General features: G+C 46.2%; 1 protein-coding gene across 3 annotated transcripts in view; it reads right to left on the bottom strand.

The window, feature by feature from the left end:
- Positions 1-17,797, bottom strand: part of PDE1C (phosphodiesterase 1C) — a gene marked incomplete at both ends in the record, with an annotated part of 288,273 nt that overhangs the window by 45,331 nt on the left and 225,145 nt on the right. For all 3 annotated transcript variants that reach the window (XM_079786145.1, XM_079786146.1, XM_079786147.1), the window contains 4 exons: positions 2,984-3,208; positions 13,358-13,533; positions 15,043-15,163; positions 17,184-17,265. In XM_079786145.1, coding sequence (XP_079642271.1) covers positions 2,984-3,208; positions 13,358-13,533; positions 15,043-15,163; positions 17,184-17,265 — 604 coding nt within the window. The remainder of the gene's footprint in view (positions 1-2,983; positions 3,209-13,357; positions 13,534-15,042; positions 15,164-17,183; positions 17,266-17,797) is intronic.

Raw genomic sequence — 17,797 nt, 5'->3', positions numbered from 1 at the left:
GCTTAAATTAAATAGTAAATGACAAAGTCAACAAAGTCACCTAGAGGAGGGGCCTGCAAATTATGGCCCCTGAGCATGTCTAGCCTGCTATCTGCTTTTGTAAATAAAGTTTTATTGGAACATGGCCGCACCTTCATTTATGTATTTCAGGGCTGCTTTCTTGCTGCACTGGCAGAGTTGAATAGTTGCATCAGAGATGCACAAAGCCAGCACTGTTTACTATCCAGCCCTTCAGAGAGAGAGGCTGCTGACACCTGTCTAAGAGAAGTACCCTCACCCCCTATCCACCCCCACCTCCCCACCCCACCCGAAGTCTATTCAACAATATGCCAGTGATACATTGAAAAAACATGGCACCCCTTCCCCCACCGCTATTCTCAAGTGTTGGATGCTTTTCTTACCAGTGTCTAATAGTAGCTTTCTTTTTAGCCTGTGTAAAACCAAGAATGCATTACCACTAACATACTGGTGCTTATTGAAGCAAAAGCACCCTAATAATAATTGCAACCAGGAAGGAGCAAGCCGGGCCCAAGACATATTGACCCTTTTTTGTTTTCTTTGTGCCAGGCAGTGTGCATCACTTCATTAAATTCTTATAACAACCCATTATGAAGGTGCTGTTATTGCCAGGAGACAAATTCATCAATGTTTAATTCACTAAATGACCAATCTGCTGAACAACTAACTCACCAAATGATTGAGGAAGTTTTCCAAGTTTGAGTTTTTCCTTCACTGCAGCCACCTGTCTACATATTTCTGCCCCTGCCCTTGCATGTGGGTCTCCTTCTGAAACTGCCCCTCTTGTCTACCATAGCCCTGGTTTAAGCCATTTGTCTGACAGTTTTTGAATAAATGGCCAATTGATCTTTCTACAAAGAGATTTTGCTTAAATCGACCTGTAAAGAATTGATGTGAAACCCCTATCATCTCCATGTTATGCCATAAATAAAGTAACTTACCACAATATACACAGATGGGTCTAATTGTAGAGGCCAGACTCTCAACTACCATATTTTGGGACTTTCCTAGGAAGCTCAAGTTTTAGACTTCAAGCTCCTATTGATAGTACCATTTCTAAATGCCTTTGACCTTCAGACTGATAAATGGCTATTTAAGAAGAATGCAAGACAATTTTTTACTGTGATGTCTTCTACAAAGTAAGTACTTTTAATGAAATGTGACAAATCCTAAGCTATGTTAGAAGTCAATAAACTCTCCAAATTTCCTCATTCTTAATTCTGAAATAGGTTGCACTGGCTGGAGGGATGGAGGGGAAGGGCAGCCACAAGCAGGAGGCGTGTAAGTAGAGGATGTGGTCGTCACCCTCTATCATCACCAATGGTCAAAACAGATGAATTTCTTTGGAGGTGCCATGAAATAATCCATATACTGGCTCGTCCCTGTTTTAAGGACGGCAGGGATGACTCAAGGATCTGCCTATAGAAAAATGGCCTTTCTTTACTCACTGAGCCTTCACACCCCTAACACACTCTATACGGAGCCTTTCAGGTTGCCCTGGACCGGAGCTTTTCCCACAGATGCAGCAAGACCAGGATGCCTTCCAGAAGCCAGCAGGAGCAGTTCAATTTGCCAGATGCTAGCCAGCAGCCCGTGGCAGCCTGCCTTCTCCTCGGCCAGGGCTGGGGAGGCTGAGGGGGAAGTGCCTGGATGGAGACCAACGCTCAGCAGATCCTGTAATTGCTGCTAGGGGCCCCAACCCCCAGAACCCCACTCATCCAGGGTCCTTCAGCTCTCGCCCGGAAATACCTTGGGCGGCCACAAGGAAGGGCGCTGGGAAAGTGACTCGCACTTGTTTGATGATGTTCCTCAACGAAACCCATTAGGTAATTTCCCACGGGTTGTGTATGGAGTAACGGCTGCTGTGAGCTGTTACCCAATGAGCAGGCAGAACAGAAGAGCCCGTGTGTGCGGTTATAAATCATTTTAATTAGGCTGCTGCAACTCAGTCCAGAACCTCCATTAGCCTTTCTGATTATCACTCTAAATTGATTTCTTTTCCCACCTCTCACTTCATACTTAGATTTTAGGGGAAATGGTAGACTATTGCTTACTTTGGGAAATCAGCACAGTTGTGAAATTCACCCAGGCTCGCTGGAGACTCAGGCTCCTGCTCTGCTTCTCCCAGGCCCCCCTGGCCACCTTCGGAGCAGTTACTGCCACCTCTGCGCTTGGGCCTTTGTTAGTACCCCTCCCACAGCACCCATAACCCTCCTGGTGACTGGCACACCTGTGCTCATTCGCTTCTCTCCCTGACCAGACCAGGGGTTGGCAAACCATGGCCCGTGGCCCAAACCTGCTCTGGTTTCATATGACCCACACACTAAGAATGGTTTTTACATGTTTTAAATGGTTAAGGTGGAAAAAGAAGACTATTTCATGACGTGGGAAAACTATATAGAATTCAAATTTCCACTTTCATAAATAACATTTTATGTGGACACAGCCATGCTCACCTGCTTATGTAGTACCTTTGGCTGCTTTCACCCCGAAACAGCAGCCCTGAGCGGCTGCGACAGAGGCCGCATGGCCTGCAAAACCCAAAATATGTACTCCCTGGTCCTTCACAGAGGAGTGTGTTAGCCCTGCAGTAAACTGACTACAGGGCGTTCGTGGACAGAGGCTCAGTCTCAATAGTTCTCCTATTTCTTCTTCCCCTGCAACAGCACCAACCAGTAGGAACCTGCTGACTGTGGATTACAGAATTTGGCCTCACATAGACCTGAACTTACTACCTCGGGGGTGTTTGACCTTAAGCCAGCGATCTCACCTCTCTGAATCTCGGTTTCCTCGCCTGCAAAATGGGGATGAGTGTAGGCCCCACGCAGCGTTGTTAGGATTTTTAAATGGTTTCATGAACGTGAAATCGCACCAACAATGTCTGGCACACGGTAAGCGTTCATTAAATGTCAGTGATATTGTCACCCACCCCAAGAGGGGCCTTTCCCCGGGTGATGCCACTCACCGTTCTGCCGCTTTTCTCCTGACGGCTTCTCTTTGGCGTTTTTCCCACGAGCGTTGTTGTTCTTGTTGGGGCGCGTTCCGTTGACTTGACTCTGAGCTTCCCCAGGTGTCTTTTTGTCCGCCTGGCCGGCTGCGCCTTCTGCCTGGCTTTGGGCTTCCATTTCCCTTTGCTTCTCCTCCGCAGCCAGGCGAGCCTTCTCCTCGGCTTCCTTCTTGGCCTTCTCCTCTGTGTCCACGGCAAGTTGGGCAAGGCGTTGAAAAGACAGAGAGAGGTCACGCCGTTAGGGGAACTGCCTCTTTGCCCAAAACCTGTTATGGGCACTGGTAATAATACACTCAAGTGACCGAAGGCGCGACTGAGTGTTTTGGGTTTATTTTCAGTTAATTCAAGTCAGATTGGCATGGATGATCAGGAAATAAATAAAATCAGGTCATGGTTATGCCATTTCTGAAATCAGTGGATTAGAAGAAGAGACAGGGAGAAAGTAATCATAATAATTAATAAACCAATATTTAATTGGCATTATTAATAATAGTATTATCATCAATAACTTCTCATCAGTGTGTCCCCTATGCCAGGTTTGATGCTAAATGCTTTCCAAGGATCATTTCCTTTCATTCTCAAAACCTCAGATGGTAGCTACCATCATTGTAACGCTACTTTACAATGTGGAACTGAGGCTCAAAGGCCGCAAAATCTCCCATGGTCACAGGAAAAAAATGGAGTTTCACGTAGGTTTGCTCAGGACCTGGAGTTTAAACATAAGCAAGTGATTATAAAGTAAAAAGTCACCACCACTAGAATAATACGGTTTCAGGTGACTGTTTGTAAAGTTAAAAGTAGGAAGAGGATAATTAAGTGTTCAAAAACATGTCTGCAAACTGTCCACAGATGAGAGGTGGCGCTTAGTTTGGCCAGGTGTCCTTATCTGTGTCTCCCCTTTAACTGAGAGGGTGTCAGCCTGCTTTCCCATTCGGTTGACTGCGAAAGGCTCTGGCTCTGTACTTAAACAAAAATATCGCCTACCTGCATCTAGTCAAGTATTTATGAAAACATAGGCTTATTCATTCAACTAGTATTTCTTGAACAGCTACAGTGCCAAGCACCATTTTAGGTACTGGTCACATTGCAGCAAGCAGACTTACAAAATAGAGAGGAACTTTATCAGGTGAGCAAACCACAAAGAGACAGAGAATTTCAGATGGCAAAAAGGGTTTTGCAAAAATGCAAGCATAGTAAGTAGAACACGACCAGCAAAAGAGTGAAGATGCTGGCATTTGATGGAATATTGAAGGATAAGTTGCTGGCCATGTGATAATCATGGGAAATAGCATTCGCGGCTGAGGAAATAAAAAAGTAAGGCCATGGAGTAGGGATGAGTTTGCTATGTTCAAGGGACACTGAGTTAGCCAGTATGGCTAAAGCCCATTTAGAGAAGGGTTAGTGACAGATGATGTGGTCAAATGACCAAGGACATGAGGGGTTGAGACCACACAGGGCCGTGGAGGCCGCCAAGTGGATCTGGGTTGTAGGAAATAACATACATGGAAGGCACCTAGCAGAGACAATTCCTCCCTAAAGGCCTGGAGACTCAGCATTTAATTCACACACAAGGCCTTTCCGACTGTGCCATCAGCCTCCGTTATGAAGAACATTGCTGATTTTTTTCCCTCTAGATGTGCTAGCAGTGTCCTACACCTCATCGTCAGGGGTCCTCTTCATTTCCCTTGGTTAGTCTTGGTCCCGACAAAAGCTAACTTTCATGGACAACAGGATTACTTTTAATCTAATAGGCACCAGAGTGGTGGGTTATGCGTGTGATTACATTTCCCTTTGTTTTAGCTGCTAAAGGGCACAAATCCCAAATTTGGTGCTGGTGTCCATGTTCTTGGGACTTTGTGATACTGGATTTGTGGATGTCTACAACCTCCGGCTTTATTTTTACATTTTCTGCCCTTACTTTTGCTTGGCTCAGATGTTCTCCTTGATACATTATGAGATGTTTATTCATCCCTTCATTGATACCCATCCACCCCACCCAAACCAATGCCTTGGCCTCACCCCAGACAACACAAATGAAGAGTGAGAGTAGGGTTTGTAAATGCTCTCTGGATGATTCCAATACGCAATCAGGGTTAACAAGCACTGCTTTAAAGTTTAAATGATTGCCATTCAATATTTTATGACATTCTCCTTTCCTGACAGGATGTCGTTATAATTTACAATGACAAGGCAAAGAAAGGTTTCTTTACAAAATAACACAATTATGTGCACACTAGAGGCCCGGTGCACGAAATTCATGCACTGAAGGGGGGGGCGGTCCCTCAGTCCAGCCTGTGCCCTCTTGCAGTCCAGGAGCCCTCACAGGGAGCGGGCCTAAGCCAGCAGTCAGACATCTTTAGCACTGCCTCGGAGGCGGGAGAGGCTCCTGCCACTGTCGCTGTGCTTGCCAGCTGTACGCCTGGCTCAGGGCTTCTGGCTGAGCAGCACTCCCCCTGTGTTGAGCATCTGCCCCCTGGTGGTCAGTGTGTGTCATAGCGACTGGCCATTCCACTGTTCAGTCGATTTGCATATTAGCCTTTTATTTTATAGGAAATCATATAATATGTCTTCTGACTTCCACAGAAAGGTACAACTAAAGAGCAAAAGAGCGGCCTTGCAGAAGAAGATGGTGAGACGGCACTCTCTATAGACTGCAGGGCACAGGATGCCCGCTAGAATGCTCATCCAGACTTCCTCTTGTCCTTCTGCAGTGCCCAGAGGGCAAAGGTCAAACATCACCTCCATCCCTGAATTCCCAGGGCTTGGTACAACACCTGACACATAGCAGATGCTCCTGGAGCATTTGTTGACTAAACAAATGTCCACAGTGCGTGTGACTCACCCTCTCTGCCAATGAGCCTGGCTGGTACATATTCCATCATCAGCAATCCAGACCGGAGTAAGTACAGGAAGTAGACAAATGTAACGTCCTGCCCCGAAAGACTTAGCCACTTGACAAAACGTGGTTTCCTTAACCACTAACGTAGGTGAGTAAAAAGATGACTGTTCTTATTATGCAGAGAGGGAAACTGAGGCATGGCAGGAGAGAATTCATTCAAACTCAGGCTTCAGATAAAATAATGTATAATCCCCTCCAAGAAACCCACTGAATCTGTGGCAAACTTTCTACATTTAAAACATCCCCAAGTTAAAAATAATTTTGATTAAAAACTGAAGAAGTTGAAATCTGGTTTACTACAAAACAGCATAAAAGATGATCTGAGCAATAAAAATTCATTTGACAACTGAGTCAGACCAATTTTCTATGGGAAATCCAGCAAAAATGAAAACTGGGCAGGGGGTGCATTTCAGAAACAAATCTGTTTTTGCTCAACTACAGCTGACAGCAGGCAATTAATATTTAAATTAACAAATGGCAACTCTTACGACATCATAATCAACTCCGATTCGAGCTGGCCCCACTATATGATTCCTTTCCCTGAAGCGATCATGCTCCACGTGGGTGGCTCTGCACTGTCCTTCACCTTCTCTGCTTCCACCTCTTCCTCCTATTTCTGATATTGGTATGCTCAACCTCAGGCCTTAAAGTGGCACTACTCAAAATAAACACATCCAGAAGAAAAAAGATTAAATCAACAGGAGATAGGCCTGTTCCACGGTAATCAGCTTCCCTTATATTTTCAGGGTGAAATTATTAATATACATAAAATTTTTCTACAATGAGAAAAAGCAGGTGAGAGTACAATCAATCTGTATGTGCTAGCAGATTGCAATGATGGCATGTGTGCACAGAATTCACTTTTCCTGGTCTTAGAGATTTGACATGCTTGGCACTCCCAGGCTTCTATGCTAGCAGAAAGCAAATGTGCCGTTCAAAACCATCTCAGAGCATCTGTGATGTGACTTCTTATGAAATGGCCGAAAGCAAGCAGCTAAAGAGTTCAAGTAGAGTAGAGGCTTCGTGATCCATAAATTGCAGTCCTCCTGAGAGCTGCTTCTATCTCACACCGAATGTCCATGCAGTTTTGCAGAAATACATTGATTTCTTCATTTAATTTGCCTTTCTGAATAACGATACGATAGGCCAGTTGGTTAAAATAGTATTGGGCTACTTATCCCTTGATATAATTTTCTGAAATGCCTACTTAACCTACTTACAAACAGAGAGAGAGAGAAACTACTAACTGAAAAAAATAACCAAAATACCATATGAATTTTGAACAGTCAACTCTCAGTTGTTTACCATAACAACAGTAAGGCACTGCTAGACATCGAAGGACTCAGGCGTGCCCACGGGTCCTTTCTGAAAGTATTGGCCCAAAGAAGTGCTCCAGCTGACAGAAAAATTCAATGTCAAAAACTTAATAAGGAAATACATTAATCTGTTCAATAAAACTAGCAAATCTTAGTGTTTAAAAGTAATTGTTATCAAGCTAGAAATAAAACTAGATGCAAATATAAAAATAATGTCAAATGATAAGTTCATTATAAATGAACAATTTATTTATAATCACCTAGATTGAAAATCTCATATTATTTCAATAAAAATTGGTGAAAATGGAGAAAGTAAGTAAAAATTCAATAAATTTCTCAGCACTTGTGAAGGAGTATCACTACATACTATTTGATATTTACATTGATAGAAAGATAATTCAATAAAAAATCTAAAGGTAATCTCTAGTAAAATAAAAATGGGATGTACTTTAAAAGACCATTCTGCCAAAGTTAAAAGGCAAATGACAAACAAGTAGGGCAGAAATTGCAACATATTTTGCCAACTGAAGAATTACTATCCTTAATATATGAAGAGTTATTATGAAATAATAATGAAGGTGGAAATAGACATTCTCACTATACTTCTACTGGGAGGGAACGTAAGTTAAAAAAAAAAAAAACTTTCTGAGAAAATTTTGCCAGTAGATATCAAGAGTTTTAAGTTTTTGTTTTTTCATTTATTTTTTTCAAAAAAATTCCACATGTAGAAACTTATCCCAGACAAATAATCAGAGGTAGCCTCAAAGGTTTTTAAACTTGTATGTTCATAACAATGTTATCTATCTAATAATAGAGTAGTATGCAAATCATCACTCCGCTACACTCACAAGCCACGCCCACCAGCCACGCCCCAGCCACGCCCACCATTCAATCTGAGTGAGTATGCAATTCAACTGAAAACATGGCGGCAGCCCCGCCCCCCAGCCTCTCCAGGTCTCTGGGAGTTGGAGAAGTCAGGCGCCAGCGCCTGAGGCTGGCTGCAGCCACAGAGACCAAGAAGCCCCCTGCCCCATGATCCCAGGCTGCAGCCAGCCTCAGAAGCCTCAGGTCCGCCTGCCCAACGTCCTGGGGAAATGGAGAAACCAGGCCCAGCGCCTGAGGCTGGGTGCGGCCGGGAGACGAAGAAGCTGCCCGTCCCATGATCCCAGGCTGCAGCCAGCCTCAGAAGCCTCAGGTCCGCCTGCCCCATGTCCTGCAGAGACGGAGTAACCGGGCCCCAGCACCTGAGGCTGGCTGCAGCCACGGAGACCAAGAAGCTGCCTGCCCCGTGATCTCAGGCCTCAGCCAGCTGGAGAAGCGGTTCACCCCACGTCCTGGGGGAGACAAGAAACCAGGTGCCAGTGCCTGAGGCTGGCTGCAGCCCGGGAGATGAAGAAGCAGCCTGCCCTGTGATCCCAGGCTGCAGCCAGCAGCAGAAACCTCAGGTCCGCCTGCCCCACCTCCTGGGGGAGAATTAGAAACTGGGCCTCAGCGCCTGAGGCTGGCTGCGACCTGGGAGATGAAGAAGCCGCCTGCCCCGTGATCCCAAGCCGCAGCCAGCTGGAGAAGCCGCCCTCCCCACATCCTGGGGGAGACAAGAAACCGGGTGCCAGTACCTGAGGGTGGATGCGATCTGGGAGACAAAGAAGCCGCTTGCCCTATGATCCCAGGCTACAGCCAGCTGGAGAAGCTGCCCACCCCATGTCCACCCGCCCCACGTCCTGGGGGAGATGGAGAAACCGGGCCCCAGTACATGAGGCTGGCTGCAGCCCGGGAGATGGAGAAGCCGCCCACCCTGCGGTCCTGGGCACCAGTACCTGTGGCTGGCTGTGGCCTGGGAGACAGAGAAGCCACCCACCCTGTGGACCTGGGCACCAGTAACTGTGGCTGGCTGTGGCCTGGGAGACAGAGAAGCCGCTCACCCTGTGGTCCAGATGCCAGCACCTGCAGCTGGCTACAGCATGGTAGATGGAGAATCCGCCCACCCTGCAGTCCTGGGCACCAGCACCTGTGGCTGGCTGTGGCCTGGGAGACAGAGAAGCCGCCCACCCTGCAGTCCTGGGCTCCAGCACTTGCAGCTGCAGCACAGGCGAAGCCCCCTGTCCACCATCCCCTAAGGCTGCAGCCAGCCTGGGCGCCTATGGCTGACCAGAGGGAGGGAAGCCTGGATCCTGGGTGCCTGTGGTCAGCTGGAGGAGGGAATCCTGGGTACCAGGTGTGGGCCGAGGCAGAGGTAGTTAGGGGCAATCAAGCCAGCAGGGGAGCAGTTAGGGACAATCAGGCTGGTAGGCAGAAGCAGTTAGGGGCAATCAGGCAGGCAGGTGAGCAGTTAGGAGCCAGCAGTTCTGAATTGTGAGAGGGATGTCCAACTGCTGGTTATCCCATGAGGGGTCCCAGATTGGAGAGGGTGCAGGCCAGGCTGAGGGACACACTCCCCGCTGCCCCCGCCCCCGTGCACGAATTTCGTGCACCGGGCCTCTAGTATACAATAATGTAGAACTGAAAACAAAATGCTCTGTAGAGGAATGATTCAACTATGGTATTACATACAAGGTAGCCATTCAAATCATACTTTCTAAACCTATTCAGCATCAGGATAAAATGCTCAAGATAGGAAAAGAAAAGTAAAATACAAGGCAATCTTATACTATGATCCCAGCTTACAGGGAATTCTTTTACTTATATAAATGCATGGTAAATCAAATAAAAAAGAATTACATCAGAATTTCAACAACAGTTATATCTGGCTAGAGAGATTGTAAGTGAATTTATTTTCTTTTTATATATTTTTAATTATATTTCTGCATTATAAACTAAACAAGCATTATTCTTACACCAGTAAAAAAAAAAAAGGTTTAAAAAGTATTAAATAATGAATGGAAATGTATCAACATTGATCAGACCTGCAAATGGTTATACCTATACATCTTTGTTTGGAAATAATGATTTTTCAGCTCTCAGAGCTGTAAAAGGTATTGACTTAATCTTTCCTCACAACTATGGGTTCTGGCCTACCTAGCTTTGTAGATCAGATTGGCTAATGGAATCAAGACTTTAGAGCCAGTCCCATTTCTGATCAGTTTGATAACAACACATGAACACATGTACAAGTGCCCCATGCAGGGAGCTTTCATGAAATCAGGGTTTTCTAAAAAAAAAAACAATGAGCAAAACAGCCTGGTGTCATCTAATTCAAACTGACCACTAACGGAAACACACTGGTGTTTCTTAATATCTGTCAACCAGTCAACAGCATTGCTGAAAGGCTGAAAATATTATAAAATATTAGTCCGAGGTGGGCATTTTAACAGTCTTCTTAACTTGGCGTTCAACTTTCCTTTCCAATTTGAAAAGTAACGGCCAGACTTACAGGCGCCAGCCATGTGCAGGCTCTGTCCCCCGTGCCTTACACTCAGGGTGTCCCCAAAAATGTATACACACACTTGGAATACTTATAAAGGCAGTGTTTATTAAAATATATTTCATTTTCAAAATTGAGCTATCAGTTGTTAAAGTGTGTATACACCCTGTATCTTTTCTGTTCTTTGCATTAGCTCTGTGATATGTATTATCAGCCGCCAAATCAGGGGTGGGGAACCACTTTTTCTGCCAAGGGCCATTTGGATATTTATAACATCATTTTCGGGCCATAAAAAAATTATCAACTTAAAAATTAGCCTGCTCTATTTGGTCAAACATTTAATTAACTCACCCCTAATGCCTTGGCAGGGCCAGACCAAATGATGTTGAGGGCTTTACATGGCCCGCGGGCCAGATGTTCCTCACCCCTGCCCCAAATGGAATTTTCTCAAAGAATCTACCTGCATTTGCCAAAGAGTACAAGGCGAGTGGGGATTCAAATTGCCCTAATCCCACTAACTGGAGTTGGCTTTGATGGTCAAACGATCCGCTCACAAAATATACATAACCCGGGCACTGCCTGTCCCTTTTCTCTCTGTTCCCTATTTTGTTGTTGTTGTTGTTGTTGTTCTTCATCTTTTTACTTATTTACTAAGCATTGTGCAGCAGTTATTGACATCAGTAAAAATATTTTGTTGCTGTTATCTGAGCTCACATCAAAGTGACTTTGATTCAATATGTTTTCATCCTAACAGTTTCAAGTCAAATACTAAGACCCAGACTAACATTACTGGCAAACATTAAATCATACTTATGACAAGAGTTTCTCCATAAACACTAGGAATTAACTGCATGTATTTATAATATTAAATCAAATTAATTTCTTTTAATAAAATAGGCTTGTCAATTTAGGCAACTGTTCTTATTTCAGCTGAAGAAGACATAGTTACTGTATTATAATTATTATATTAGGACTTGATTTATTATTAGAACTTAAATTCTGTTCCCTATTTCTAAATACAACGCCTTCTTCTGGGCTCCAGCCCAGGCGTCCTGCAAGTCCTGGCTGTAGATGCCTTCCCAAATACCTGCAGCAGCCTTAGGGACAAGCCCTTTTATGCTTCAAAAATAGCTTAAGCATATCTCTATCAGCATCCCTAATAGATTTGAGAATTATTAGCTGTTTATGTACCTGTCCTTTTCAAACGGCCAGTTTCCCCTGGCAAAGAAGCTGTCCAGTGCTCCCCGAGGTGATTCATTTAGGGGGTAATTTTAGTAAGCCAGATGATTGCCAGCAAATGACTCTGAAGTGCCTCTTCACACTGCGTGTTGTCAGGGCCTGGGTTTTCAAGTGTAATGAGTGTAATTGATTACAAGTGCCTGCTTCCTTGGAGACGATGCAGTGGTGACCGTCCCTGCTTGCAACGCCTGCCAACGGCGAGGATTTGAATGTCGAAGGCCTCTGAGTGGACTGTGAGAGGCTATTGGTGAAATATGGAAGAGGCACGGGCTCCTTCCAGAGCTCAGGGTGCAACATTTGTCTGGAATTGATAAGGGCCCAATGAGGCCTTAATAGCGCCGTAAATATAAACCTATTGCACCGCCTGAAATGAGCCGCCACCTGGGTAGGGTTTTGTGAGTAAGTCACAGTAGTTGTCCTTGGAATAACTCCAACTCCAAGGGAGGTCTCTCCTCTCCCTCACTGGAAGCTGCACCCCAATGTACAAGGAACCGAGATAACCAACACGTGCTCAGTGCAGCCCCTCCACGCTTCCCCCGTGTTGTGTAGACACTGGGTGAATGAAAGTATGGCATGTTGTGTTTGGGGGTGAAACCCTCCTTGCCTACAGGGAGGGTCATTCAGGGCTGGTGGGTGCGGGTGATGAGCACAACTCCCTTTCTTCCTTTGAAAGAAACTCCATAGAGATGTCCCCTCCCCCCAGGAGCTTCAATGACAAGGATGTCTATTACTCATCTCTGCACCCTTGGCACAGAACCCGGCATGACAGTCAAGGCCATGCTACAGGGAGGCCTGGAGGTCTGCGTCATCCATTCATGCATAGAGTTTTAAATGAAATGAGGATCAAAAGAGGTTGAATATTTTTTCACAAATTGGTAGTTATGGGGATGTAAAGTTAGCATAAGGAATAAAGTCAATAATATTGTAACCATGTATGGCGCCAGGTAATTACTAGACCTATTGAGGGATCGCTCTGTCTAACCACTATGCTGTCCACCTGAAACTAATCCTATATAATAAAATCCTAATATGCAAATAGACTGAACGGCGGAATGACCAGTTGCTATGACATGCACTGACCACCAGGGGGCAGAGGCTCAACACAGGAGCTGCCTCCTGATGGTCAGTGTGCTCCCACAGGGGGAGCGCTCCTCAGCCAGAAGCCGGGCTCACGGCTGGCAAGCACAGTGGCAGTAGCGGCAGCGCTAAGGACCCCGAGGCATCCCAGACTACAAGAGGTTGCTGGCCGGGCTGAGGGACACGGCCCCTCCCCTCCACCACCAGTGCACAGATGTTGTGTACCAAGCCTCTAGTATAAAATAATATTTAATGTCAACTGTAATTGAAAAATAAAATTTTTTTTAAAGGGTAAATGCTAACATTCAGCCACTTGAATCTCTATCCTGAGATTCCACTTCCTTTGCAACAGCTATAAATGAGGGTGGCAAGCCTTGTGTATGAGCGGGTGCTGGGTGGTTTGGACAGGCCTCCTAGAAGATTCCCCAGTAGAAGGTTACCTTTGGGCACCTTGGCCCTCCACCGCTCCCGATTGATGTGCACGACCTCAGTCCACGTGGCTTTAAAACTCTTGTACTCAACAGGGATGACGGAATTGTTGACTGGGGCACTTCCTTCTGAGCCTGCGCTCTTAGCACCCGATCGCTTTGCATCTGCCGAACTGAGGCTGTTCAAACTGGAGGGGGGAAATCACACACAAGAAATGAATTAGGCAAGAAGGGTTGGAAGAGGAGGGTTCCGTGTTTGGGAAATGTATGCCCGTGAGCAGGCTCAAACGAGGAGTGGTTAGCCATCATCAAGCTATTGCTGTGAAATTCCTGGGTCCTGAGGTTTGTAATTCTCATTTTCCACTTGTGACAGATGGGAAATTCTGTATTTTCAGCAGAAAAAGAAAATCAATATTTCGGCCTCCTGAGTAGCGATAGTCCCTATGTTTTTGTTGTTGTTATTGATTGGTATCCTCTTTTTCAGCATGACTAGAATCCCCTATGTGATCTTTTCTGTCCTTGATTTTCTGCAATCAACTAGTTTGAACTTGAACTTCAACTTGGTTCCACAGTTTATCCACCTGCTTCCTCACTGACCACTATTCCAAGTCACTCAGCCACTTAGTCCTACTCCTCTCCAGCCATGCCTCCCCCTGTAGTTGGGTGCCTCTGAGCCCCGGAACCCCGAGGCCCGGGCAGGGTGATTTCCTTATGTTCCTGGGGGAAGGTGGAGAGCAGTCACACCAGAGACCTTTTTTTATATCAATATTACTTTACGCTTTAAACATGAGATACTTCGCAAATTTAGAAAGTGCCATCCTTCTGGGTAACTTTCAAGAAAAGTATCACACACTCCCAGGTGCCTAAGCAGTGACTGGCATGAATGCCAACCCACTGGATGACTCCCGGGGCTGACTACGTAAGCAGAGCACAGTACAGTTCAGCCCAGTCTGCAGAGCTGTGGGTTGTGGGATTGGGCAACGGCCTTCATTCCTCTTTGTTTGCAGCCTTGACTGGGTTCATCCGCCTTGAGTGTCCCTAGGGTCCCACTGTCCTAACATTCCTCTTGCCTTCCCTTCTTGCGGTTTGCTCCTCCTCTTCCTCTTTTCTGCTCTTTTGTCTTTTCATTCCATTTCTTTCCTTTCTCCTGCATAACAAAGCCCAAGGTTTTGCAGGGACAGGAGGAGGGGTAGGAATACCACTAATAAAGGCTCAGTGTTAGCTCAGGTGTAGCTGGCGCTTCCTCTGTGCTGGACCTTGTTAAAAGGGCTTTACAGAGATTGAACAACTCGGTTAATCCTCCCTGTAACCTCTGAGTGCTATAATCCACATTTTCTCAGATGAGGAAACTGAGGCACTTTGCCTTCGAATACACAGCTAATTAAGTAATGGGATCAGGATGTTTAAACCTGCCGTGAGCAAAGGCACCAAAAGAGAGAGAATGAGCGGGAGAGAGATGTTCTACAGGGTACCTGCCAATCATCATTTAGACCATGGGCACTCCCTTCCAGGCCAGCCCGGAGAGTGCAAATAGTATAACTTCAACTCCCCTGAGAAAAGGAAAAGGCAGACAACTCTCTTATAGGAAGGAGGGAGGGCAAGCATCATTATGAAACACACCCCCATCCCTTCCAAAGGAGAGTTCTACCCTCAGGGACAGGCCAACTTGACCCCAGCCTTCGAGCTTCTCCACTGACCTTGACCGCCGCTGTCCTGTCCCGCCAGCCTGGGAGGTCTCCTCAATCAGCGGATTCACGATCTTTTCAGTCATGTCCGTGAGCACCGTGAAGGTGGGCTCCACGATGAAATCGATAAAACCTGCGGAGAAACAGCGATGCTCCAGGGAAACTGCATACTCACTGGGGCCTTTCCGTACTTCCCCCCGAAACTGAGGAGTGTTAGCTTTTAAATTCGCCTACACAGGAGCCCCAGATCAGATTGAGGTCTCATTCACTTAATATATTCCTTGATTTGAGGATCGCGAGTCAGCTCTGTTTCTCCCACAGAATTTTCCTGACTTTTTAGTAGGTTGTTCCAATCAAGTGCTTAAAAATATGAATTCAACATCCACGATGCAACAAATGCTGTGATAGGCGCTGCATAAAAGACTAAGGTGTGTGGCATACCCTGCCTGCCTTCAGTTTATAGGAGAGATTAAACGAGCACAAACGTGACCCCTAGAGTCAAAGGAAAGAAACAAAGGAGGAGCCCAAAGCAGTGCCCCAGATTTAGCCCATCAGTATATGTTTAAGCCTCACCTAAAAAGCTTTAGATATGCCCTCCCTTCCGACGAGGAAGTATAAAGCGCATGCTATCTTTATACAATCCATAATTTGGGCCTGATTTTCTCTCTCAACATGTCTCTCGCTTCATTCTATTCTCCACTATTGCAGCCATATTGAACTGTTTGTAATTCCCTGGTCTTCCTAGACTGTTTTAAATTTCCCTGCTTAGTATATGTTAATCCCTTGTCTGAACTGCCCTCCAGCTGCCCCTAGCACACCTGTATTGCATAGCTCCATCTGCCTACTTATCTCTTAGGACCCAACTCAAATATCACCCCTCAACAAGTCTTTCTGGGCCTAACGGCTCACACACTGTTTTGCCCCTGATTACATGAAGCACAAAACTACCTTAACACTGTAACACTCTAGTGGATTTTGTTTTCATAACATCTCACCCACCACCAAATATTGGCTCCACATCTTTGAGATCAGGTACCATGTATAATCTGTCTTTGTTTTTTTTTAACATCTATTGTAGTTTCTAGCCGTGTTCTACACCTAACAGGGACTCAGTATATGCATTATTATGAAAAAAAAAAAATGAGCACTCAAAACACAAGTAGAAAAAATCAAATCCTTATTGAATTTATTTTTTGAATGATTTCAGATTCTTTTCAGCTGGAGGGCACTGTGACATTTAATTTAGTGACACTGGGACTCTCATAGCTGAGGATTTTTATAATGCACATACATTATGGTTAGTAGCAGTGCAAGCAAAAGTTATCCTTACCACACAGAAAAGGTGCTCAAAAGTTTTTAGGAAGGAGGGAAGGAAGAAAGGAAGAAAGGGAGGAAGGAATGGAAGAAGGAAGAAGGAAGGAAGGAAGGAAGGAAGGAAGGAAGGAAGGAAGGAAGGAAGGAAGGAAGGAAGGAAGGAGGGAAGGAGGGAGGGAAGGAAGGAAAGAGGGAAGGAAGGAAGGAAGGAAGGAAGGAAGGAAGGAAGGAAGGAAGGAAGGAAGGAAGGAAGGAAGGAAGGAAGAAAGGAAGGAAGGAAGGAAGGAAGGAGGGAAGGAAGGAAAGAGGGAAGGAAGGAAGGAAGGAAGGAAGGAAGGAAGGAAGGAAGGAAGGAAGGAAAGAGGGAAGGAAAGAAAAGGAAGGAAGAAAAGAAGGAGCGAGGGAGGGAGAGAGAGGGGCAGGGAGGGAGGGAGGGAAGAAGGGAGGGAGGGAGGGAGAGGATTAGAAAGAGCCATTCCCGGAAGCAGGGTCCTGCAGGAGTGGGCTGTCCTGCAGACATCCCTGAGGGAAATGGCATGAGACGTCCACGGCTGCACGAAAAATGGGCTTCCTGCCACTGACTCCTGCATCACCTTGCAAAGCTGAGGCCCTTTTCTCTTGGCAGGAGATGATGGAGACGGCGATGTCACTGTCTACTCTTCCCAGGAAACAGCCCATTTCGGGGAGAAGGGTGGGGAGAGAGCTCCAGCAACCCACCAAGCTGAAGCCAGGAGCAGAGCACAGCAGAATGGAGCCGGGGAGGCACTGGGAGCCTCTGCCCTCACGGCCAGACACCCCCTCAGGTCTTTCCTTCTCTCCAAAGCCTGGCAAACACGTACCTACTTGCGACTGAGCAACCATGGTCGACTTCCGGTCACACAGAGGAGAAAAAGGCAGCCCCAACTCTGCTTCTCTGTCCCCCTAGAATCACAGGAGGTCACAGTGAATTAAGAACAGTAGGCCAAGCCACCCAGATTTCATGCAGCAACTTCAGCTGCCATGAAGGCCAGTGGCCTTTTTTCATTATTACCATTCCATTATGTACCAAGTCCTTAGGGGCCCGCTTCTCTGCATAACAGACACCAAGAGGCCGAAGGCTGCTGGGCTCCATCCTTCCCTCCACTGCAGAGCGCCCGGGGTGGCACAGACGGCCTCACTGGGCACCACAGGTCCCCGAGGAAAGGATGGAAAGCAACAGCATCCTGTGGCCTGGAGCCAACACAGCACTCAGAGCTGCCACCTGTTTTCCAATTGTCTCATGTTGACACCTGAGGCCTCTCTTGAGCCAGTGACTCCCTCCCAGCTGCGGGCAGTGTTCAAGACACAAATTCAGCCCAGCAGGGGTGGCTCAGTGGCTGAGCGTCGACCTGTGAACCAGGAGGTCACAGTTTGATTCCCAGTCAGGGCACATGCTCGGGTGTGGGCTCAATCCCCAGTGGTGGGCCTGCAGGAG

Source organism: Cnephaeus nilssonii (genome assembly GCF_951640355.1).
Source record: "Cnephaeus nilssonii genome assembly, chromosome: 12".
Lineage (NCBI taxonomy): Eukaryota > Metazoa > Chordata > Mammalia > Chiroptera > Vespertilionidae > Cnephaeus > Cnephaeus nilssonii.
The sequence above is the reverse complement of the archived record's forward strand: the minus strand, read 5'-3'. Positions and strand labels throughout refer to the sequence as shown.